We start from the raw sequence: 17504 nt of genomic DNA on the forward strand, positions 1-17504 counted from the left end.
TGGAATACGAAAGTTAAACCCTCGTACACGTCCTCCCAAGTGCTTATGCAGCAGGGCCCCATTCCCTAGTTTCAGCCTGGGGAGAGGGATGCTGACGCGTTTCGAGGAGGCAGGAGCCCCTTTGAATACTCTGCGGTATGGATATTCACGATTTAGATAAGAAGCTGTAGATACAAATTAGCCTTTAGGGCCACGTATGGCCAGTTTTAAGCTCAAGCTACCCAGGCCTAGCCTGGCAATTTGCTAAAATCACTTAGCGAGGTTTCCGCAGTAAGGTTTTTTCGCTCGTTTTTTTTTACTAAGGGGCTCCGCTGGGCACCGAGGCAACCGCAGATCAGATCGCCAGTGCGAAGAGTTTCGCGCACAAAATTCAAGGTATTCGGAGGATATTTACACTACTACCAGGTGATAGCACCAGTACTGCCCAAACTACTTCTAAACTGCTTCTGGTACTGAAGACATGCACGGGCGACCGTTTCCGACATTCCGCAGCATCAGCTTTTCTAATGCAGGTTAACACAATCAACTACACGCGAGGTTTTCCTTCTACAAGGAAGCTTGCTGGCTTAGGGTGCTGTAATGATTGGAGATTGAGAAAATAAACAAGTTGGAGAGAGTATGAAAGATAAAAGAGAGATAAATAAGTAGAAAAAAGCCGAAAAAGCCTCATGAAGGTCAGGGACGAGCTAAAACAAACTTAGAATATGCGTCGCCTGTCATGTTTCAAAATTGAGGTGCTGCCTCGCCCGATTAATGCTGCTTGGTGTCATAGGATGGGGCACATGATTACCGCCCGGTGATGGAGTGAAGATGTTACAGTACTCGTTCAAGTGGAAATCCGGCGTCCGCGGAGTGTTGCGTCCTGGTGAAGTCGCTAGATACAAAAGAAGGTTTGCTCCCTCTTGGTCAGTTCCCCGTAGCTGTTGTGATGTAGGCGTAGATGGTAAGGCCGGAATGGGCCCTGATTGAGGCGGTGGTGTGGATGGCTCTATAGCGGGACCGTCCTCGTTTTGGTGCAATGAACTCTGCAGTCCATTTGGCATGGACATAGATTGAGGCATCCCACCTCGAGGAGCAGACCATTGATTACCACCCTGTTCCAATGTTTTCGCCCGTTTCCGATGACGAGGTGCACTTGGAGTCGTGGGCGTCATCGCTGCACCAAGTGATGGCAACACTGTCTGCTGCCTGACCGGCGACCCACGAGATAAGCTGTTGTTGAAAACCTGTCTTCTATGCTGAGCAGCCCCGGCGTAAGCTGTAAAGTCCCGTTTGTCCGGCGAGTAACCCGGTAAGGGAGGTGGAGGCATTGACTCAGTTGCATTTTTCTGGTCAAACAGCTGATTGGTGTTTCTGACAGGAGACTTAGTATGCTTGGGCGAAGGCTCGAATCTAGCCGCTCCAGGACCATTAATTGTGGCAGAGTTCAGCTTGGGCGACGAAGACTCAGAGTGGGATGGAGGGCTGCCGTCGTTATTGACAAGCGTTAAGGCTTCGAGAGCCTCAAAATTGCAGCTTTCCAGCCCGCGCTGAGTCTTGAATGTTGCAAGGGCCAAGCGACTCTTCAAGTTCGTCACAACTCTAGCAATATGGGCCCTTCGCAAAACTTTCTCTGCAGTGTCCTTACTTTGATTAGGAGGTGTGTAATTCATAGCTTGCGTTCCTGGGTTCCATACGTCAACCATGTCTATGCGATGTCCTAGCGATTCTGTACTTTCAGGTCTGGTCGAAAAACCTCGAAAGAGTAACGGGGAACAAGAAGAATAGACCCTTCGGAAAAGGGCTGGCGATTATGCAGGCTTAGGGCAGGGACCCAATTTAATTTCTGCGACACGATTTACGTGGGGTCAAGGAAAAAAGACGTGGCCGCGACTTAATTTGTTCCGAATTTTCGTGTTTCGATGTTAAACCACGGGATTGGGGCCATCTATAGTCACGAACACGTAAATATCATACTCGCTACCCAAGTTTTGATGAGTACAAGGGCTCCCCGATCCTCTGGGCGGGTATCCCTTTCTGCACAGTTTGCTCCCAGTGGACGCGTTGTGCGTGTGTTACCCGGCTGACACGCAGTATTACTACCCAGAGCATTGAAAATCGGCAGGAAGAATACCAAATGCAGGCAGTTCAATTAAGTTGCAGCCAACATGAGCTTTAGAAATAGATATAATCGACATATAGAGGGCCTAAAAAAAGAAGGGCATCAGGATGATTTGATCCAAATTCGCTTGACGGCATTGTCCACTTTTTTGTGTCGCTCGTCTACAGCGCAGAACTTTTTTTTATTGCTCACCGGCTGCCTGTACCAAACAGGAAAGCTGCTTGTGCGTGAGGTTGCTTTCATCATGCAATGCCTGTAGTGATTTGCTTGTGAAAATGCTACAACACAATACTACCTGACACAATCTACGTAAATCTAGTCGTGGTGTTGCTTGAATTGGCTTTGCGAAAGTCCCGAGACGCATCCATCCAGACCAGCGCTGCTGCTGCTGCCCCCCAAGCACAGGCTTGACGAGATCGCTTACCCGATCATTACATAACACACAATGGGTAAGCAAAAGCATCTCATCCTTCGACTGACTGGGCATTCGCCGTTGGTTACCCGGATGTCACGAGTGCCCCCAGACCGCCCGCGATTAGTTAACTGGGCCCCCATTAGAAATTGCGGGCATAATCTGTGATTACTTGACTCGATGACCACACCGAACGTATTGGAGCGCCTCGTATCAATCCGGGAAAGCCTTTACACCATCAAGAAGGATCGCACAAAGTAAGTTAATCAATTATATCAAATCAACGACCGAAGCTAACCCCAAGGACTCTAACCACCGACTCATTTCGGCCACTCTACGATCACCTGATAAGCGCGTTGGAGGAAGTTCCCCTGGACACCTTCGACCATAACAATGAGATTACTGCTGCTGCCGATGAAATCCTGTTCATTCTGTCGTTAGGCTTCCTGACCGTTGGATTGCGCGGTGCTGCTATTGGCGGGTTTGCTGCTATATCGACAATTCACAGTTTATTATCCCAACTCACTATGGCACCATTGTACACACATGCTGAGCTCCAGGTTCTTTGCGATCGCATCAACACATTCGAACAAGAGCTCGGTTCGCCTGAGAATTCGGAATTCCCCCTGACCCCAGCACTGGTTCGGCTGATGCAGCGTGAAGTCGAAGGCTGCCGAAAATACATGCCGCTGGCGCTGAGTCGTTTCGAAGGCATGAACGAATCCCATTTCAAGTATCAAACGCAGCTTGTTCATGCGCGTCGTGAGCTTCTCAACCATCTGACTCTACATTACAATGAAGAGTGCGATCCGGCGCCGATTCAGCAGCTTGCCAACGAGCTCGAGGAGCTGGACAAAACTGTAAAAACTGTGTTTGCAAATGACAGCGATAACAGGCCCGGGTGTGCCTTACTGGTCAAACAAATCGAAATATGCATTCCTCATGTCAAGCGCTTTTGTGAGTTTGGGCCTACGATCAACCCCTCCGTTATCGAATTTATGCCCAAACTCATTGAAATTAACCACACCTTTGAGCTGTTCCTAATGACGCACCGCTGGACGCTGCGTGAGACTGACCTTTTCGTGTACAAAGAGCAACTCGACGAGATTCTCCACAAAGTCTCTGAGAGAGTGGAATCGGATCCTGAAACCCACGTGCCCAATTCGGACTTTGCGATTGTGGTGTTCTTGACTAGAAAAGCTCGAGCTCTGCTGTTCAAGATTCTTGATCTGGCTGAGCCTGTAGATGAAATTCTGTCTCCCATGTACAACCAACTTCAGACTACGAAGCGTTGTCTTATAGAGGTTCGGAATATGGGTGGCCTGTCAGATTTGCGAGAGCTATATCCCTACCAAATGAAGCTCGCCAGCATTGATAACGCTCGTGAGGATGGCAAGTTTGTTGTCAACAATAGGGTGCCCGCTGGTCAAGCGGCGATCAATGCTGTTCTTTCTGAATGCTTTGAGCTCTGCCACGAGCTTAAGCTTGATCTTGAAACGCGTGAAGAAGAGGAAGAAGAAGATGATGAAGAGGACGACGAGGACGACGAGGAGGAGGAAGACGATGCCGAGAACAACGAGGAGTAGGCCTGTTGCCGGATGGTGTTTCACACCCTACCGGGATGCATTGAATGGATTCAAACCCACAAATAACTAGCAAAAATTACAATTACTTCTATGGCCAATAACCCTTTGCTTAACTTTATGGCTTGAGAAGACAACTCCTGTCCACGGTTCTAGAATTGCACGTGACGAGGGATAATCAAAGACTAAGGCGTCATGCGGATTCAACAAAAGCCGTGAGCAGCAAATTTTTCAGTGGACGACAAGTATAGAAGCAGGGAAATTGTGAATGTACCTACCGTCACCGTAGCAGATAGCTGACCTTTGGATGGCCTTGTGCACCGAGCAAGCATTTTACCCCAGATCTTTTCTCTTTTTGCAGCTGGGAATGTAACGGTCCATTATGCAGACCCTTAGCGAGTTGCTATGGAAACGCCGTTAGTGGGCAGCGATATATTTTTGGCACCGCCGTTCACCGAAAACGTATAGTCTGGTGCAATTGAACGCGCAAGAAAGATCTAATTAGTCTGTCGTGGCATCACGATGGTTGATAGTCTGCGATCTGGTTGTTCTAGACCATAATCAGCTTTAACGACGTAACGTCATCCAGGCGTCATGACGCACATGAACCATTTTAAACCTTTCGGCGAGAAACAAAATCAGCTCTGTAACACGCGAGACGTCCGTAGAAATGCTTATGTCTCAATTATTTAATGCAGCAACTCTCCACCTTTTTGTTACCGCGTTTTATCGGCTATCGACAGCGGTGTTGACCGGTTACCGAACGTGGAAAGAAAAGAGGCTCTTATTACTCAGGTTAGGGTATGATATCCAATTTTAGGCATGGGCGAGAAGACACGCTAAATTCTTCAGCAAGCACCAAATTGTAGTAGATAATTTTCTATACTAGCTTTTAGAGAGGTATAAAGTTGATTCGTTATTTTTTGATTTCCAAATTCATTCAAAATTGGTCCTTTTTTTACATTCTCAAGAGGTTGGCATATGGCCCAGAAAGGTTTAGGGTCCCAGCCAACCTTGCCATGGAGTGCGCTGCCATGCAGAACGTCCTTTTCATATATATAGAAACTGGCAACTACGATCTCAGTTGTAGCACTCGCGTGTCCAACCCCCTCTCCCCCCCAAACAAACAACCAACTTTCTCCCGATTGATATTCAATATGGATTCAGCCAGCATCAACCAAGTTTTCAATGAGCTTTACATCCCTGGGTCCCCCAAGGATGAGCCCAAGAAGGTTCCAGCCGTCGCGCCTTCTCTGATAATGCAGGACAAGACCACCGACGCAACTCACCATTTGTCCTGTGGCTGTCTGGGTGCCGCATGTATTCACCAAAACGCTTGGTGGTCCGACAAGGAAGAGCCCATCCGTCCTAGCCTGGCACCCCTCCGTAGTTCCAGCGCTGTGTCGACCATCTCAAATCCTTGAATCGACACGTATTTATTGCGGTGCGCATTCTGCCGCTTTCTAAACGCTATATGTATCATTCCATAGATCTAAACGCATTTCATTCGACTCTTACTAAAACGTCTCTATGTTGGTTGCTGGAATCGACTCTTCTACTCAAGCTTGCAAGGTTTTGATCGTCGACTCGGTGACGGGTGAAACCGTGAGATCTGGAAAAGTCCCCCACCCCGACGGAACTGAGATTGACCCCAATGATTGGTGGCAGGCACTGTTAAAGGCCATCCAGCAGGCAGGGGGCCTGGACGACGTAGCAGCAGTTTCGATAGCTGGACAACAGCATGGGATGATTTTGCTCGATGAAAATGGCGCTGTGGTCCGCCCGGCATTGACATGGAACGACACCCGGAGTGCGGACGCGGCCAAACAGCTCATAGCCGAGTTTGGAGCAGATCTATTTGCATCAAAGACTGGAATTGTTCCGGTCGCGTCATTTACCGCATCAAAACTCAAATGGGTATTGGACAATGAACCCCAAAATGCCGAAAAAACCGCTGCAGTATGTCTACCGCACGATTATCTCACCTGGCGGTTGAGGGGCTTCGGCCCGCAAAACAACAACCTCGAAGAATTGATCACTGATCAGTCCGATGTTAGTGGTACTGCATACTGGGGAAACGGATCGTATTGCAACGATATTTTCAAGCACGTTTTTGGCCGTGATCTGCGAGAGGCAGGATCACAGGCTCTCAAAAATTCGGTGATTGTTCCCAGAGTCCTGAACCCTGGGGACAAAGTAAAAAGTGCCGATGGAAAACTAGATTTCGGACCTGGAGCCGGCGATAACGCGGCGGCCGGTCTTGGTCTGAACTGCATGCCGGGAGATGCTGTGATGTCATTAGGCACATCTGGAGTCGTGTTTGGCTCATCGTCCCGGAACGTTTTCGACCCCACAGGCATCGTGGCCGGGTTTCGTGACTGTAATGACAACCACTTGCCACTTATATGCACATTGAATGGGGCTAGGATTCTCCAGGCGGGAGCAAATTTGTTATCCTGCAACTACTCTGAATTAGAAGACCTAGCTTTAAAGGCACCTCCTGGTTCGAATGGGCTTGTCCTGGTCCCGTACTTTGAGGGAGAACGCACACCAAATCTCCCTCAGGCCAAAGCTCGGCTAGAAAACATGTCCCTGACAAACTGCACTCGCGAAAATACTGCTCGGGCTTTTGTCGAAGCCCTTTTATGCTCTATGTCATTTGGACTCTCCGCTATAGAAGAAACTACTGGGGCCAAGTTTACTAGAATTGTTATGATTGGAGGTGCTTCTATTAACAAAGCTGTTCAGGAATGTGCTAGGTCCGTGTTCAATGTACCCATCATCGTTCCATCCCCCACAGAATATGTGGCTCGAGGAGCTGCCGTTCAAGCAGCATGGGCACTCAGCGGCAAGAAACCGGACTGGACCTTGAAGTTAAACGCAAGTCTTGAATCTACATATGAGCCCCGGGTGTTCCAGCAGTACACAGCAGCCGCTGAAAAAATGAGTTTGTAACTAGCGTTATGAAATGTATATCACATACGTCCGAGGCGTCGCAGCTTGCTCATTGCAAAGTCTAGCCCGTTCTCAATTTTATCCATGGTGTCCTCCACCCCATCCACAGCCGAGTCGATACCCTGTTCGAATGAATCTGTGGAGATATCCAGACCGTTCTCCAACCGGTTGACTGCATAGTCAATATGGTCTGAAATGTGATCTAGAAACTGGGACCGATAGTAGTGATCTTCCTCACAGTTATCATAGTCCTCTCTGCTGTCTGTATCTCTGTCCCAGGTGTCAGAATCTTGATCGTCGTCAAAGCCTCTATCCCAAGTGCCCTCACTGCGCTCCCAATCAGTCTCCTCATCTTCCTCGGGCACTTGTTTGTTAAAGATGTTATCGTCCGTATAGCCTTGATTGGCATGGCTTTGATCATTGTCGTGAGGCCTTGGTGGATCAGACTCCACGGCAGTCATCTCAAATTCATCAGAGCTCTGCTCAAGGTCTTCATTCTCGTCAGGAATATCTCCTGGAATGATTTGATGCCCCGCAACTGCCTCAGGTCCAATCAACTGAGTGGGCTGGCTGAGGGGTGCTGGTGCTGGGTGAAGCTTTCCAAAGTTTAGTTCAGCCTGGTCAGTGCTCCATTGGAGAGTTTCTTGAGACTCATCTGGATCGTCGTTAGGCGAGCCCGTCATCGTTGGACTTGCATCAACTGGCGGTGATGTTTCTACAGGATCATCATCCAAAGGTTCCTCAGCAGAGATTGCTGGATTTGAGACAGTGCTGGGTATCGTAGAAAATATAGTATCTGTTCTGAAGATCGTTGTTGTCTGATCGTCCCATGGTTGTCCAGTTGGCATAGCATCCGAGAACGCACTTCCCCCCTCGTTGAAAGGTGATCCCATTGAGGTTGATAACGACATGGTTGGCATTCCCATCGGAATGGATGTCTGATCAGGATACATTACCGACAGTGACCCTATGTCACTATCCACGAAACTTGTTGGTAGGACACCTGGGACATTGCCGGTCTGAGGAAGAAATGTAGAGTACATGACTGGAACCGATGCACTTTCCGTATCGAAGTCCGAAGCGGTGGTCCAAACCTCTGTGGGTACAGGTTGCGACTGTTCCGTAGCTGTCACATACGGATCCAGTACCGAGGCAGTGGGATAATTTGAGAATAAAGACTCACTAGGGCGAAGTGCGCCTGGAGCGACGGAGTTGCCTGAGGGGTTAAGCGCGGTACGTGATCCAAAGAAAGCCGTCTCATCAATTGACGACGTAGGAACAGTCTCGATTGTTACCATAGGCACTTCGGTGGTTTCTCCAATATCGTCAGTTGATGTGTATGTTGGCAAAGGTTCTTGACTGGTGATGGGCGAACGAGGATTCACAGTAGTAGTGTCCGTAACAGTCAATGTAGCAGGGGGTAATGTTGTGAAGAAAGACTCTGTTGTTGTAGTTGGCTGTAAGATGAACACAGTATCGGTCGTCGTGAATGCAACCGAGGGTACTGGTACAGTAGCGGTGCCATTGAGGTCTTTGGAGTGCCATCCATTCAATGTTCTCGTTTGGAAAAACGTTTCAAAGACTGTTATTACACTCTTATATGGTGTTTCAGTCATCGTGCTGGTGATCGTTATAATAACAGGCTCCAGAGTGGCCCTGACATCAACACCAATACTCAGGCCAAGCAGGGGGGCAAGATTCGCCTTCTCTGAAGTAGTTGTTAGTGCGGCATCTGACGCAATAGGATCGCCATCTGAAGTGTCTGATGGGACATCAAGCAGTGTTTTAAAGGGCTCGTTGTGACACCAACCGCTCAACATCTGCCTAAATACTTTTGTATTGTCCATTGTTACCAAATGCCCTGAATCGGGCACGTTCACGAATGTAAGCCCCCCTTTGACGAAGCCAGTACCCAGGGCATTTTCTTGAGAATAGATGACACCCTCAGTGACGGAAAACTTTTGTTTCGTCCATTTCAAAGCAGATGTCCAACTATAAATACCGTCAGAGTTGTAAACCATATCGTTTTCGCCAGAGTAGACTAGCATGCGTATGCCAGCAGCTAATATATATTGCACCATGTACTCATAAGGCTGAATCAGTTCATCCGTTGATAAAGACAACAGGTAGGTTGGATCTTTATAGAGGTGAAACATGGAGTTCGTGGGAACCTTGCCACTCCTTTCTTTGTTTTGAAATGCTTCAATAACCTCGAGCCGAGATTGTCCTGCTGAGTTTATATCGAATCCGTAAATATTTTTCACATCACTAATAACAGGCCCGACTGTATTCTGCTGAAGGTCTGACACTAGATCTTTACAAAACGGAAGTGCTGGGTTGACCTGACATTTTTCAAGTTGGGGAAGAAGTGTTGTTACACTCTGATTCAATAGTGTGCATGTTTCTGGACCAAGGTTGATGGAATTGTTGACACAATTTGCGGTAAAATAAGAGCTATACTGCTTCACTGGATTGATGAAGGCATTGCCCAAAATAACAGACGATATATTCACTGGGCGATCGGCCGTGCTCATGAGGTTTGCCGCAAAAATAGGAACATGTCGAGCAGCAAAGGACTCAGCGCCCAACTGTATTCCTTGCTCATAGGAGTATTGGGGATATTTCTCTGTAAACAGTGAAACGAACCTGGTTATCGATGATGCTCCAGAGAGAACATCACCTATGGAAGAGTTAGCAATATTGAAGCCACCAGGATGAGCTAGTAGGACAATGTTTGCGTTGGAGTTCAGAGGGTATTCATTGTCCGTCAACACGGAACCAGGTGTTACACATAGAGGGCCCACTGCTAGAGCCATTGCCTCGATGTCAGAGATTGTGTTGCCGTTGACAATCCAAATTAGAACTGGATCTTTTGAGGGAGAGTCCTGTGAGTCAAAAAGCCAGTATGGTAGGGTTCCGTCGACTCCGTAGAAAAGACCCTGCTTGCCCACGACTCGCGATTTGCCGTGTATGGCCATAGCTAGAGGCTCTGATAGCAAGAATTCGGATCGCATAGCATGGTTAACCGGTGCCAAAGCTGCAATTGCACTGGCAAAAAGCAGCAAACTCTGCAATAACCAAACCATCCGAGTGTCGAAGTGTCCACGTCGAGAGGTGTCATTATCTGGAATAAATTACATATATGAGGCATTACTAGACTTAGGCAAAAATGGAAATGGCAACTAGTGTGGTGATAAATAGTAAGAACAAAAGCGCAATGCATGACCACTTGCCGCGAGATCTCTGGTAATTTTCCGCTTTCGTCAACTGATTAGAAGCCTCGTTGGTGTTTCGGGCCATGTCGCTGATATTTTCCTCGACTGTATCCAGATTAGCGCCCTGTTCAGCAACCAAAACGCCAAGGTCTTTGAAAATCGAATTGATTTCGAGCATACCTCGCTGTATTTCAGCAATTTCCTGCCCACGATCCTCGATTAGGTCATTATGGATGGTGAGATCTGCCGATACGAGTTGCTGTAAAAGGGGTGTGTTTTCACTCAAGCCTGCAGAGCTTCCTGCTTGTGCGTTAGAAGTTGCCCCTGAAATAGTAGCGACTTTACGCGCGACTGTAGTTGCATTTTTTTGCAGTTCGTGGATTTCTTTCAGAACCGTGTCGAATCCGCTATTCAGATCATCCAATTGCGATCTCTGTGAACCGTTGAGAAGGTCTCTGGGCCATGTATTAAGCTCCTGAATACGTGAAGCTGTGTCGCTGCATTGTTCTCCAATAACCACCATGTCTTTGCTAAGTCTTTCCGAGGCCCGATTGAACACTGGGTCCCGCTCGACTTTTGCAGCTAGCTTCTTTGTTTGTCTTATTCGAGTCGAAAGCGTATAGATATCGTTCGAGCATACTGCCGCCACTGACTCGAAATCTTGCCGTTCCAGGTCAACAACCATTCTCTGTGTACGTAATCAGACTGGGAAACCACCTAAAATGAGCATTGATCTTAGGCTACTACAGTTTATAGCTTTTTCGGAATCATCGAGTGAATGCAAGCTTCTAAAAACTAGGAGGGTTCTGATGGAAGCTGTAACGTATTTTAGCACAGCAAGCTACAATTTTGGCTCCTCCAGCTTACTCAAAAGGGCGGCTGGCAAGAGAGGGGGGTATTACTTATGGGTCGTTAGAAACCAATTATGTTAAATTGAAACGCGTAAGCTCCCTAATTTCTCACCGACGCGTCAATGGCTCGATCTCAGCTAGCAGAGCTCAAAGCTTTGCGTGCGCAAGGAAAAACCCGTTCGGCAACGTACAAGGTTGAAGATGATGCTGATATCTATGATGAAGTCGATCAGACGGAATATAGCAAAGTCTTGAGGGCCAGAATGGCTGAAGAGGACTTTGTAGTCGATGATAATGGTGGTGACTATGTTGATAATGGTGCCTACGAGTGGGACACGCCGGCCTACTCTGACGACGAGCACATACCCACCAACATACGAAAAAAGCACAAGGGTACCAAGGCTGAGAAGCAGGACGAGAAGAGAGATGGCGCAGTTTCGTCGTTGTTTAGGAAAAGCGCGAAACCTCAGTCAATGTTTCAGAAACCGGTGATCCGTGATCAATCGGCAATTGACGATATCATTAATGGCCTGACGCCTGATTCTACAAAGGCAAAGCCGAGAGCGGCCCTCAAAAGATCCCTGGGCGTCGCAGCCACCCGCACCCCCTTGAGAGAGATATCCAAGCGAGCTGCAATTGACACACCAACACCGGCCGAACGCGGTTTCCCTAAGATGTCCAAGCTCCCTTCGTCGCCACCGGCTCAACCAGACGAAGAAACACAAGCCGACACTTCGCCAATTGCTATGCCACCCCTTGCTCCGACAGGACCGGCTATCTCAGATGATAGTGACGATGATAACGATACCCCAGTTGCTTTGGTACAAGCAGCACATGTCGAGAATTTGCCACCAATGTTGGAACCGTCTACTCCTCTGCCGTCGAGTGAGATTGATCTGCAAATTGCCCAGACCTTAGTCGAGGCGTCTTTCGAGGAGGTCACCTCTGAACAGCCTGGACTTGATAATAAAGACACAGCAAAACTTTTTTGGTTCGATTTCACCGAGCTCAATGGAAACTTTGTACTGTTCGGACGTACAGAGGATAATAAAAGTATTAGTGTCGATGTCCGCGACATGTACCGCTCAGTATACTTTCTTCCTGCCGAGGGCTACAGCCCATTAGATGTTAACGATGCTGTTGCCGATGTGTTAGCGTCTCATCGCATTCGTGAAGTTCGTGCCCGGAAAGTCACGAAGAAATATTGCTTTGGGCTCCCAGATGTTCCAGCCGAAACTGAATATCTTTGCGTGCAGCTCCCTTTCAGTGCACCCAAAGAAGTGTTTGAAAGCTTAAAATCCGGTGAATCTTTCACTCATGTGTTTGGCTTGACCAGCACTATGTTTGAAACGTTTGTCGTGAGTCAAAATGTCATGGGTCCATGTTGGCTAGATGTACAAAATTTCAAAAGCTCAGGCAACTCCACTTGGGCCAAGCTTAATGTATCGGTCTCAGGAACTTCGTCTGTAACAGTTGCTCAAGAACAACCGCCGATGCCTGCTTTGAATTTACTGGGCTTGTCGATTCGTACTCGGATCACCGCTTCTAACATGGAAATTGTGGCAATCTCAGCTAGATTTTACCAAAATGTGAACGTTGATGGAACCGAAAAAGCGTCACAGTTACCAGTGGTATCATGCACCTGTGTTCGTCCGATTGACAAGGTGTTTCCGACTGGCTTCAAGAGTGCCGTAGAAGCTTTTCACCAGAAACAAGGTGTGAGGACTATCACTACTGTTGCTAGTGAGAACGCGTTGCTTTCATGGTTCATAGCTCAGATTCAAAGGTTCGACCCTGATGTTATTGTTGGCCACGAGCTTGAAAGTATTCAGTTACAAGTGCTGTTATCTCGTCTCCGCGATCTCAAGGTTCAATTTTGGTCCAAGATGGGACGTACCAAACGAGCAGCGTGGCCCAATCGCATTGACGATTTCACTGTTCGCACACTCATGTCTGGCCGTCTCATTTTCGATCTGAGCAATGACTTTGGACGTTCATTAGTGCCCAGTTGCACCGAATGGTCGCTATCTGAAATATCGCAGACTGTTCTCAAGTCGGCACACGTTGATGTAGGCGTTGATATTGAGCGTATCAGCTGGATCAATGATGGTGCATCTGGCTTATTGAGAGTTTTGCGTCATAACGACGGTGATGCAGCTCTTGTTGTCGCAATTGGCCTCGAAACCCAGGCTATTCCTCTCTCTCGCCAACTCACGAACCTCTCTGGTAACTCTTGGTCGAAAACTATCACGGGATCTCGTGTTGATCGCAACAATTTCCTGCTTTTACATGAGTTCACTCGCGAAGGGTACATTGTTCCTGATCGTGTCGTATCAAAGGGCGAGACGAAGCGTGGAAAGGCCAAGTTCGAGGGTGGTAAAGTGTTTGAGCCTATGAGAGGCTTGCATAGGTCAAATGTTTTGGTAATGGATTTCAACAGTCTGTATCCGTCAATCATTCAAGAGTTCAACATTTGCTTCACCACAATCGACTGCTCCAAGTCATCGAACTTTGATGATCCTCTGCCACCTCTTCCCGACCGTAATACGGAAATGGGTATTTTCCCTCGGCTCATCAAAACTCTTGTTGACCGCCGCCGGAGTGTTAAAAATATGATAAAGTCGTCGCCAAATGCGACTGAGCAGGAGCTTGCGCAATGGGATATCCGTCAAACAGCGCTGAAACTCACCGCTAACTCAATGTATGGTTGTTTGGGTTTCGCCCAGTCGAGATTTTATGCTCTTCCGCTTGCGCGTCTGACAACACAGCAGGGACGCGAAATTCTGGGACAGACAAAGTCATTGGCAGAAAACGAAAACCTGAAGGTTATTTATGGTGACACTGACTCTGTCATGATCAACACTGGTGTGTACACATATGAGGAGGCCCGCCAGATAGGTGAGGTGTTCAAGAAGATGGTTAATGCGCAGTACAAGCTTCTTGAGATTGATATTGACAACATTTTTGGTGCAATGATTCTCAATGCCAAAAAGAAGTATGCTGCAATTGAACTTGTGAAGCACGGTGACAAGATTGAGAATGTACTTGTCGTTAAAGGTCTTGATTTGAAGCGCCGTGAGTTCTGCCAACTGTCGAAAGATGCTTCCATGTTTGCACTTGATAAACTTCTTAACAACAGTGACATTGATGAGGCGCTTGAGAGTATCCACGACTTTTTGCGCAAACTCTCTGACGACGTTCGCAACAATCGCGTACCGCTCGCCAAGTTCACTATTCACAACCAGTTGGGTAAGGATCCCGCCGCCTACCATGAGTCTCACAAACCGGCGCATGTTCATGTTGCTTTAAGACGTCTAGCTCGTGGTGAGCTAGTCAGAGCCCATGATGTCATTTCTTACGTCGTGACAGCTCCATTAGATGGTGAGACCTCTACTCCAAACGAGCGGGCCAGATCCCTCAGTGATATGCGCAAAGAAAACCGTCAAATTGATGTTGACTACTACTTGCAGCAACAGATTTTGTCAGTTGTGGGACGTATCTGTGACAATATCGAAGAGGCTGATATCGGGAAAATTGCCAACTGTCTTGGCCTCGAGGCCCCTAAAACACAACGCCAGGAAAATAGGATGGCTCAGTCGCAGACATCTTTCATTCCTTTCGAGTCACAGCTTTCTGATGCAGAAAGATTCAAAGACTGTCAACCGCTGAAACTTGTTTGCTACGATTGCCAGCACGAAACTGCTTACCGTGGAGTCGACAAAACGGTTCTTTCTCCGCGTGGCATCGAGTGCGTAAATTGCAAGACTCTGTTTAGCTGCATCCGATTGACGTCCCAGGTTGAAATGACCATTCGCCGTCATATTGCACGCTACTATGAAACATGGCTCAAGTGTGATGATGCGGCGTGCGGACTTGTTACGAGGCAGATTGGCGTGTCTGGTGGCAAGCGATGCTTTGCAAAGGAGGGAACCTGTCGTGGAACACTTTGGCCTATGTATTCTAGCCGAGACCTTCACAACCAGTTGATGTTTTTCGAGGCGATCTTCGATATGGAGAGAGCATGCAAAACCCTGGCCGAAAACGGCGAGCTCCGGGAACTAGCAACGGCAAACCAAAACCGTTTCCGGACGGCACACAGCATTGCTCAGCGATATTTGAGCAACAATGGCCGCCAGTATGTTGACATGAAGCGCATTTTCAGCTTTATGTAAAATGTGAAATAATTTATCTGAATAAAAATATAACATCTAATGTAATTGCTCGTTTCCTGGAACCCAAACTGCGTCGTCATAGTGCTCTTCCCAATCGCCTATGGACATACCGCCCGGGCCATAAAGGTTAGCTGCTTCAAACGGACTCGGAATCGCAGTTCGTTCTTCTTGCGGGGTGGCTGTATTAGCATTGTCAGGAATATTGTACGAAGACCCTGCACCAGGCTGAGAATTGATAATAGGTTGTGTAGTCTTGATGCGGTCCAGATAAACAAAGGGGTCTTCCAAGGGAGCTTGTCCTCTAGGAGCACCATGTCGTGGCCCACCCGCTTGCATGCGTAATTGATCATAAACACGGTCCACATACTCTGGGCCGGTTTCACCGTTACGAGGGCGGGGGATTTCAGAGGACTCATCTTCCATGTCTTCGATTTTTACACTGTCTCCATCCTGGGTGACGAAGCTCTCGTTATCCTGTCCAATTTTGACTTCTTCAGACTTGAGCTTTTCCATGAGAGACATGAATTTAGTAGATCGCATTTTCTGAACCGTAGGGTCGTCAATCTCGCTGTTAGCAACCGTTTTTAGGATGCTGGCTGCGGCGTCCCGCATACCCTCGTGGGTCTGCACATCTGGTGGGGCTGTTTGTTCGGACTCAGGCTCTGCATTGATTTCCAGGTTTTTGATCTGCGCCTCAGCAGCTGCAAAGGCTTGGTCAAATGCTTGGCCGTTTACCTGGGCAACCGAGGCGTGTGGCTGATTCATTCGTATTTGAGCCAAGTGCTCGGGGGTCATCATCCGAGGCTGCAGCATTGGTGTCACAAACTTCAGTTGATCCAACGGGATATGGGTATGGTCGCCATGTCGTTGTGCAGGCTCCTGGAAGTGATTAGAAAACATGGCATCGAACTGCTCGAGAGCGGCAAACCGAGATTTTTCCCTGGAAAACTGGTTAGCCCAGTCGGCATTTGCACCCGGAGGTAACCTCTGAGTGGGCTGCATAGCGCTGAAGCCGTGAGGAGAGGGTCCCACTTGGAAATCGTTCAGGCCCTGGCCACCTGCTGCAAATTGTGCGAACTGCGCATTGGCATTCGCGTTGTTGCCCTGGCGTAGTCCCTGTGGACCACGCTGTGCAGTAAACTGATCAAGATGGTGTGATCTGTCGGCATTTACTCTTTTGCCGAGATTGTCAAATGGTGTCGTCGAGCACGAAGCCATTTATGTGAGGAGGTAGAGGTCAGTTCCGGAGGCTTTGTAATTTGTGGGGTTGGGCCGAGAGGATGCGAAGTCACATGCAGGGCGCGGGAGGTAGCCGCAAAGGGGTGCTAGGGTATCTCGCTTAATACCCCATGCCTGGCGAACGACGGGCGATATTTTGGGCCATTCACAGACCGGTTTGTCATCGATGCTTCGCAAGACCCTTTTTAGTGCCGGTACAGTGGCTATTGGCGCTGCCATGCCTATGGTTGCATTCGCCGACAACAAGTACAAGCCAGTATACGATGACGATGTGAAAGAAATCAAAAACCCTTTGCCTGGTACTGTTCTTCCCGGGAAAGAGGTGGAGACTGCCATTTCCAAGACCGAGGCCAAGATCGATCAAGCACTTGACTTGCAAGTTCAAAAAGTCAGTGGTTTCAACATCCAGGTCCCTGAGGCACTCAGTAAATATGTGCATGTGACTCGCGATTTCGTCAATGATGTCACGCAGAAGGTCGAGGCTAAGAGCTCCGATCTTTTCAGCCGCTATATTCAGGGTGAGCGTGGTCTTACGCAGACCATTGCTAGTTTAAAAGCACCCGGTGAAGACGTTTTGCCCAATGCCATTTATATTCTCATTGGCGGTTTGAGCGGCTCTATTTTTGCCCGCCGTTCCAACGTTTTTGTCCGTGGACTCGCGCCCGTGGTTGTTGGTGTTGGTGCTTTTGCCTACTTCATGCCTCAGACTTTTGCCAACACTCGTGATCTGGCCTGGCGCGAGGAAAAAGAGCATCTTCCCCAGCTCGCTGAGGCTCATGCTGCAGCAGAGAAACAGGTCGCTGAGCTCAAGAATTCAGCAATTGACGCTGCTAATAAGAGCGAGTCTAAACTACGGGCCGGTGTGAACAAGGCCCGCAAGGTTTTCAAAGACTGGACCGGCGTTAATTTGCCTTGATTTAAAAAGTAAAACCCTCTAGTGTATATCCTTCTGTTAACTAAAAAATCCCACATGCGT

At 48.2% G+C, this 17504-nt stretch overlaps 9 protein-coding genes across 9 annotated transcripts; 5 read left to right on the forward strand and 4 right to left on the reverse strand.

Annotated features, from left to right (window-relative positions):
- Positions 1–716: 716 nt before the first annotated feature.
- On the reverse strand, positions 717–1685 carry B9G98_03555 (hypothetical protein; the record flags this gene model as incomplete). Its single annotated transcript, XM_024810112.1, has 1 exon — positions 717–1685. The coding sequence occupies one exon, from the start codon at positions 1683–1685 to the stop codon at positions 717–719; it is 969 nt and encodes a 322-aa protein (XP_024665880.1).
- Positions 1686–2693: 1008 nt separating this feature from the next.
- Positions 2694–4099, forward strand: B9G98_03556 (hypothetical protein; the record flags this gene model as incomplete). Its single annotated transcript, XM_024810113.1, has 2 exons — positions 2694–2770; positions 2818–4099. The coding sequence occupies 2 exons, from the start codon at positions 2694–2696 to the stop codon at positions 4097–4099; spliced, it is 1359 nt and encodes a 452-aa protein (XP_024665881.1).
- Positions 4100–5253: 1154 nt separating this feature from the next.
- Positions 5254–5520, forward strand: B9G98_03557 (hypothetical protein; the record flags this gene model as incomplete). Its single annotated transcript, XM_024810114.1, has 1 exon — positions 5254–5520. One exon carries the CDS (start codon positions 5254–5256, stop codon positions 5518–5520), a length of 267 nt encoding a protein of 88 aa, XP_024665882.1.
- Positions 5521–5626: 106 nt separating this feature from the next.
- On the forward strand, positions 5627–7051 carry B9G98_03558 (Xylulose kinase; the record flags this gene model as incomplete). The annotated part of the gene is made up of 1 exon (XM_024810115.1): positions 5627–7051. One exon carries the CDS (start codon positions 5627–5629, stop codon positions 7049–7051), a length of 1425 nt encoding a protein of 474 aa, XP_024665883.1.
- Positions 7052–7071: 20 nt separating this feature from the next.
- Positions 7072–10137, reverse strand: B9G98_03559 (Carboxypeptidase Y A; the record flags this gene model as incomplete). The annotated part of the gene is made up of 1 exon (XM_024810116.1): positions 7072–10137. The coding sequence occupies one exon, from the start codon at positions 10135–10137 to the stop codon at positions 7072–7074; it is 3066 nt and encodes a 1021-aa protein (XP_024665884.1).
- Positions 10138–10210: 73 nt separating this feature from the next.
- B9G98_03560 (Syntaxin-22) lies at positions 10211–10951 on the reverse strand (the record flags this gene model as incomplete). The annotated part of the gene is made up of 1 exon (XM_024810117.1): positions 10211–10951. The coding sequence occupies one exon, from the start codon at positions 10949–10951 to the stop codon at positions 10211–10213; it is 741 nt and encodes a 246-aa protein (XP_024665885.1).
- Positions 10952–11239: 288 nt separating this feature from the next.
- B9G98_03561 (DNA polymerase alpha catalytic subunit) lies at positions 11240–15289 on the forward strand (the record flags this gene model as incomplete). Its single annotated transcript, XM_024810118.1, has 1 exon — positions 11240–15289. One exon carries the CDS (start codon positions 11240–11242, stop codon positions 15287–15289), a length of 4050 nt encoding a protein of 1349 aa, XP_024665886.1.
- A 36-nt stretch (positions 15290–15325) lies between these two features.
- On the reverse strand, positions 15326–16507 carry B9G98_03562 (hypothetical protein; the record flags this gene model as incomplete). Its single annotated transcript, XM_024810119.1, has 1 exon — positions 15326–16507. The coding sequence occupies one exon, from the start codon at positions 16505–16507 to the stop codon at positions 15326–15328; it is 1182 nt and encodes a 393-aa protein (XP_024665887.1).
- Positions 16508–16694: 187 nt separating this feature from the next.
- B9G98_03563 (MICOS subunit MIC26) lies at positions 16695–17444 on the forward strand (the record flags this gene model as incomplete). Its single annotated transcript, XM_024810120.1, has 1 exon — positions 16695–17444. The coding sequence occupies one exon, from the start codon at positions 16695–16697 to the stop codon at positions 17442–17444; it is 750 nt and encodes a 249-aa protein (XP_024665888.1).
- Between the last annotated feature and the right edge of the window lie 60 nt (positions 17445–17504).

The sequence above is a fragment of the Wickerhamiella sorbophila genome, assembly GCF_002251995.1.
Source record: "Wickerhamiella sorbophila strain DS02 chromosome Unknown contig2, whole genome shotgun sequence".
Taxonomy (NCBI): Eukaryota; Fungi; Ascomycota; class Dipodascomycetes; order Dipodascales; family Trichomonascaceae; genus Wickerhamiella; species Wickerhamiella sorbophila.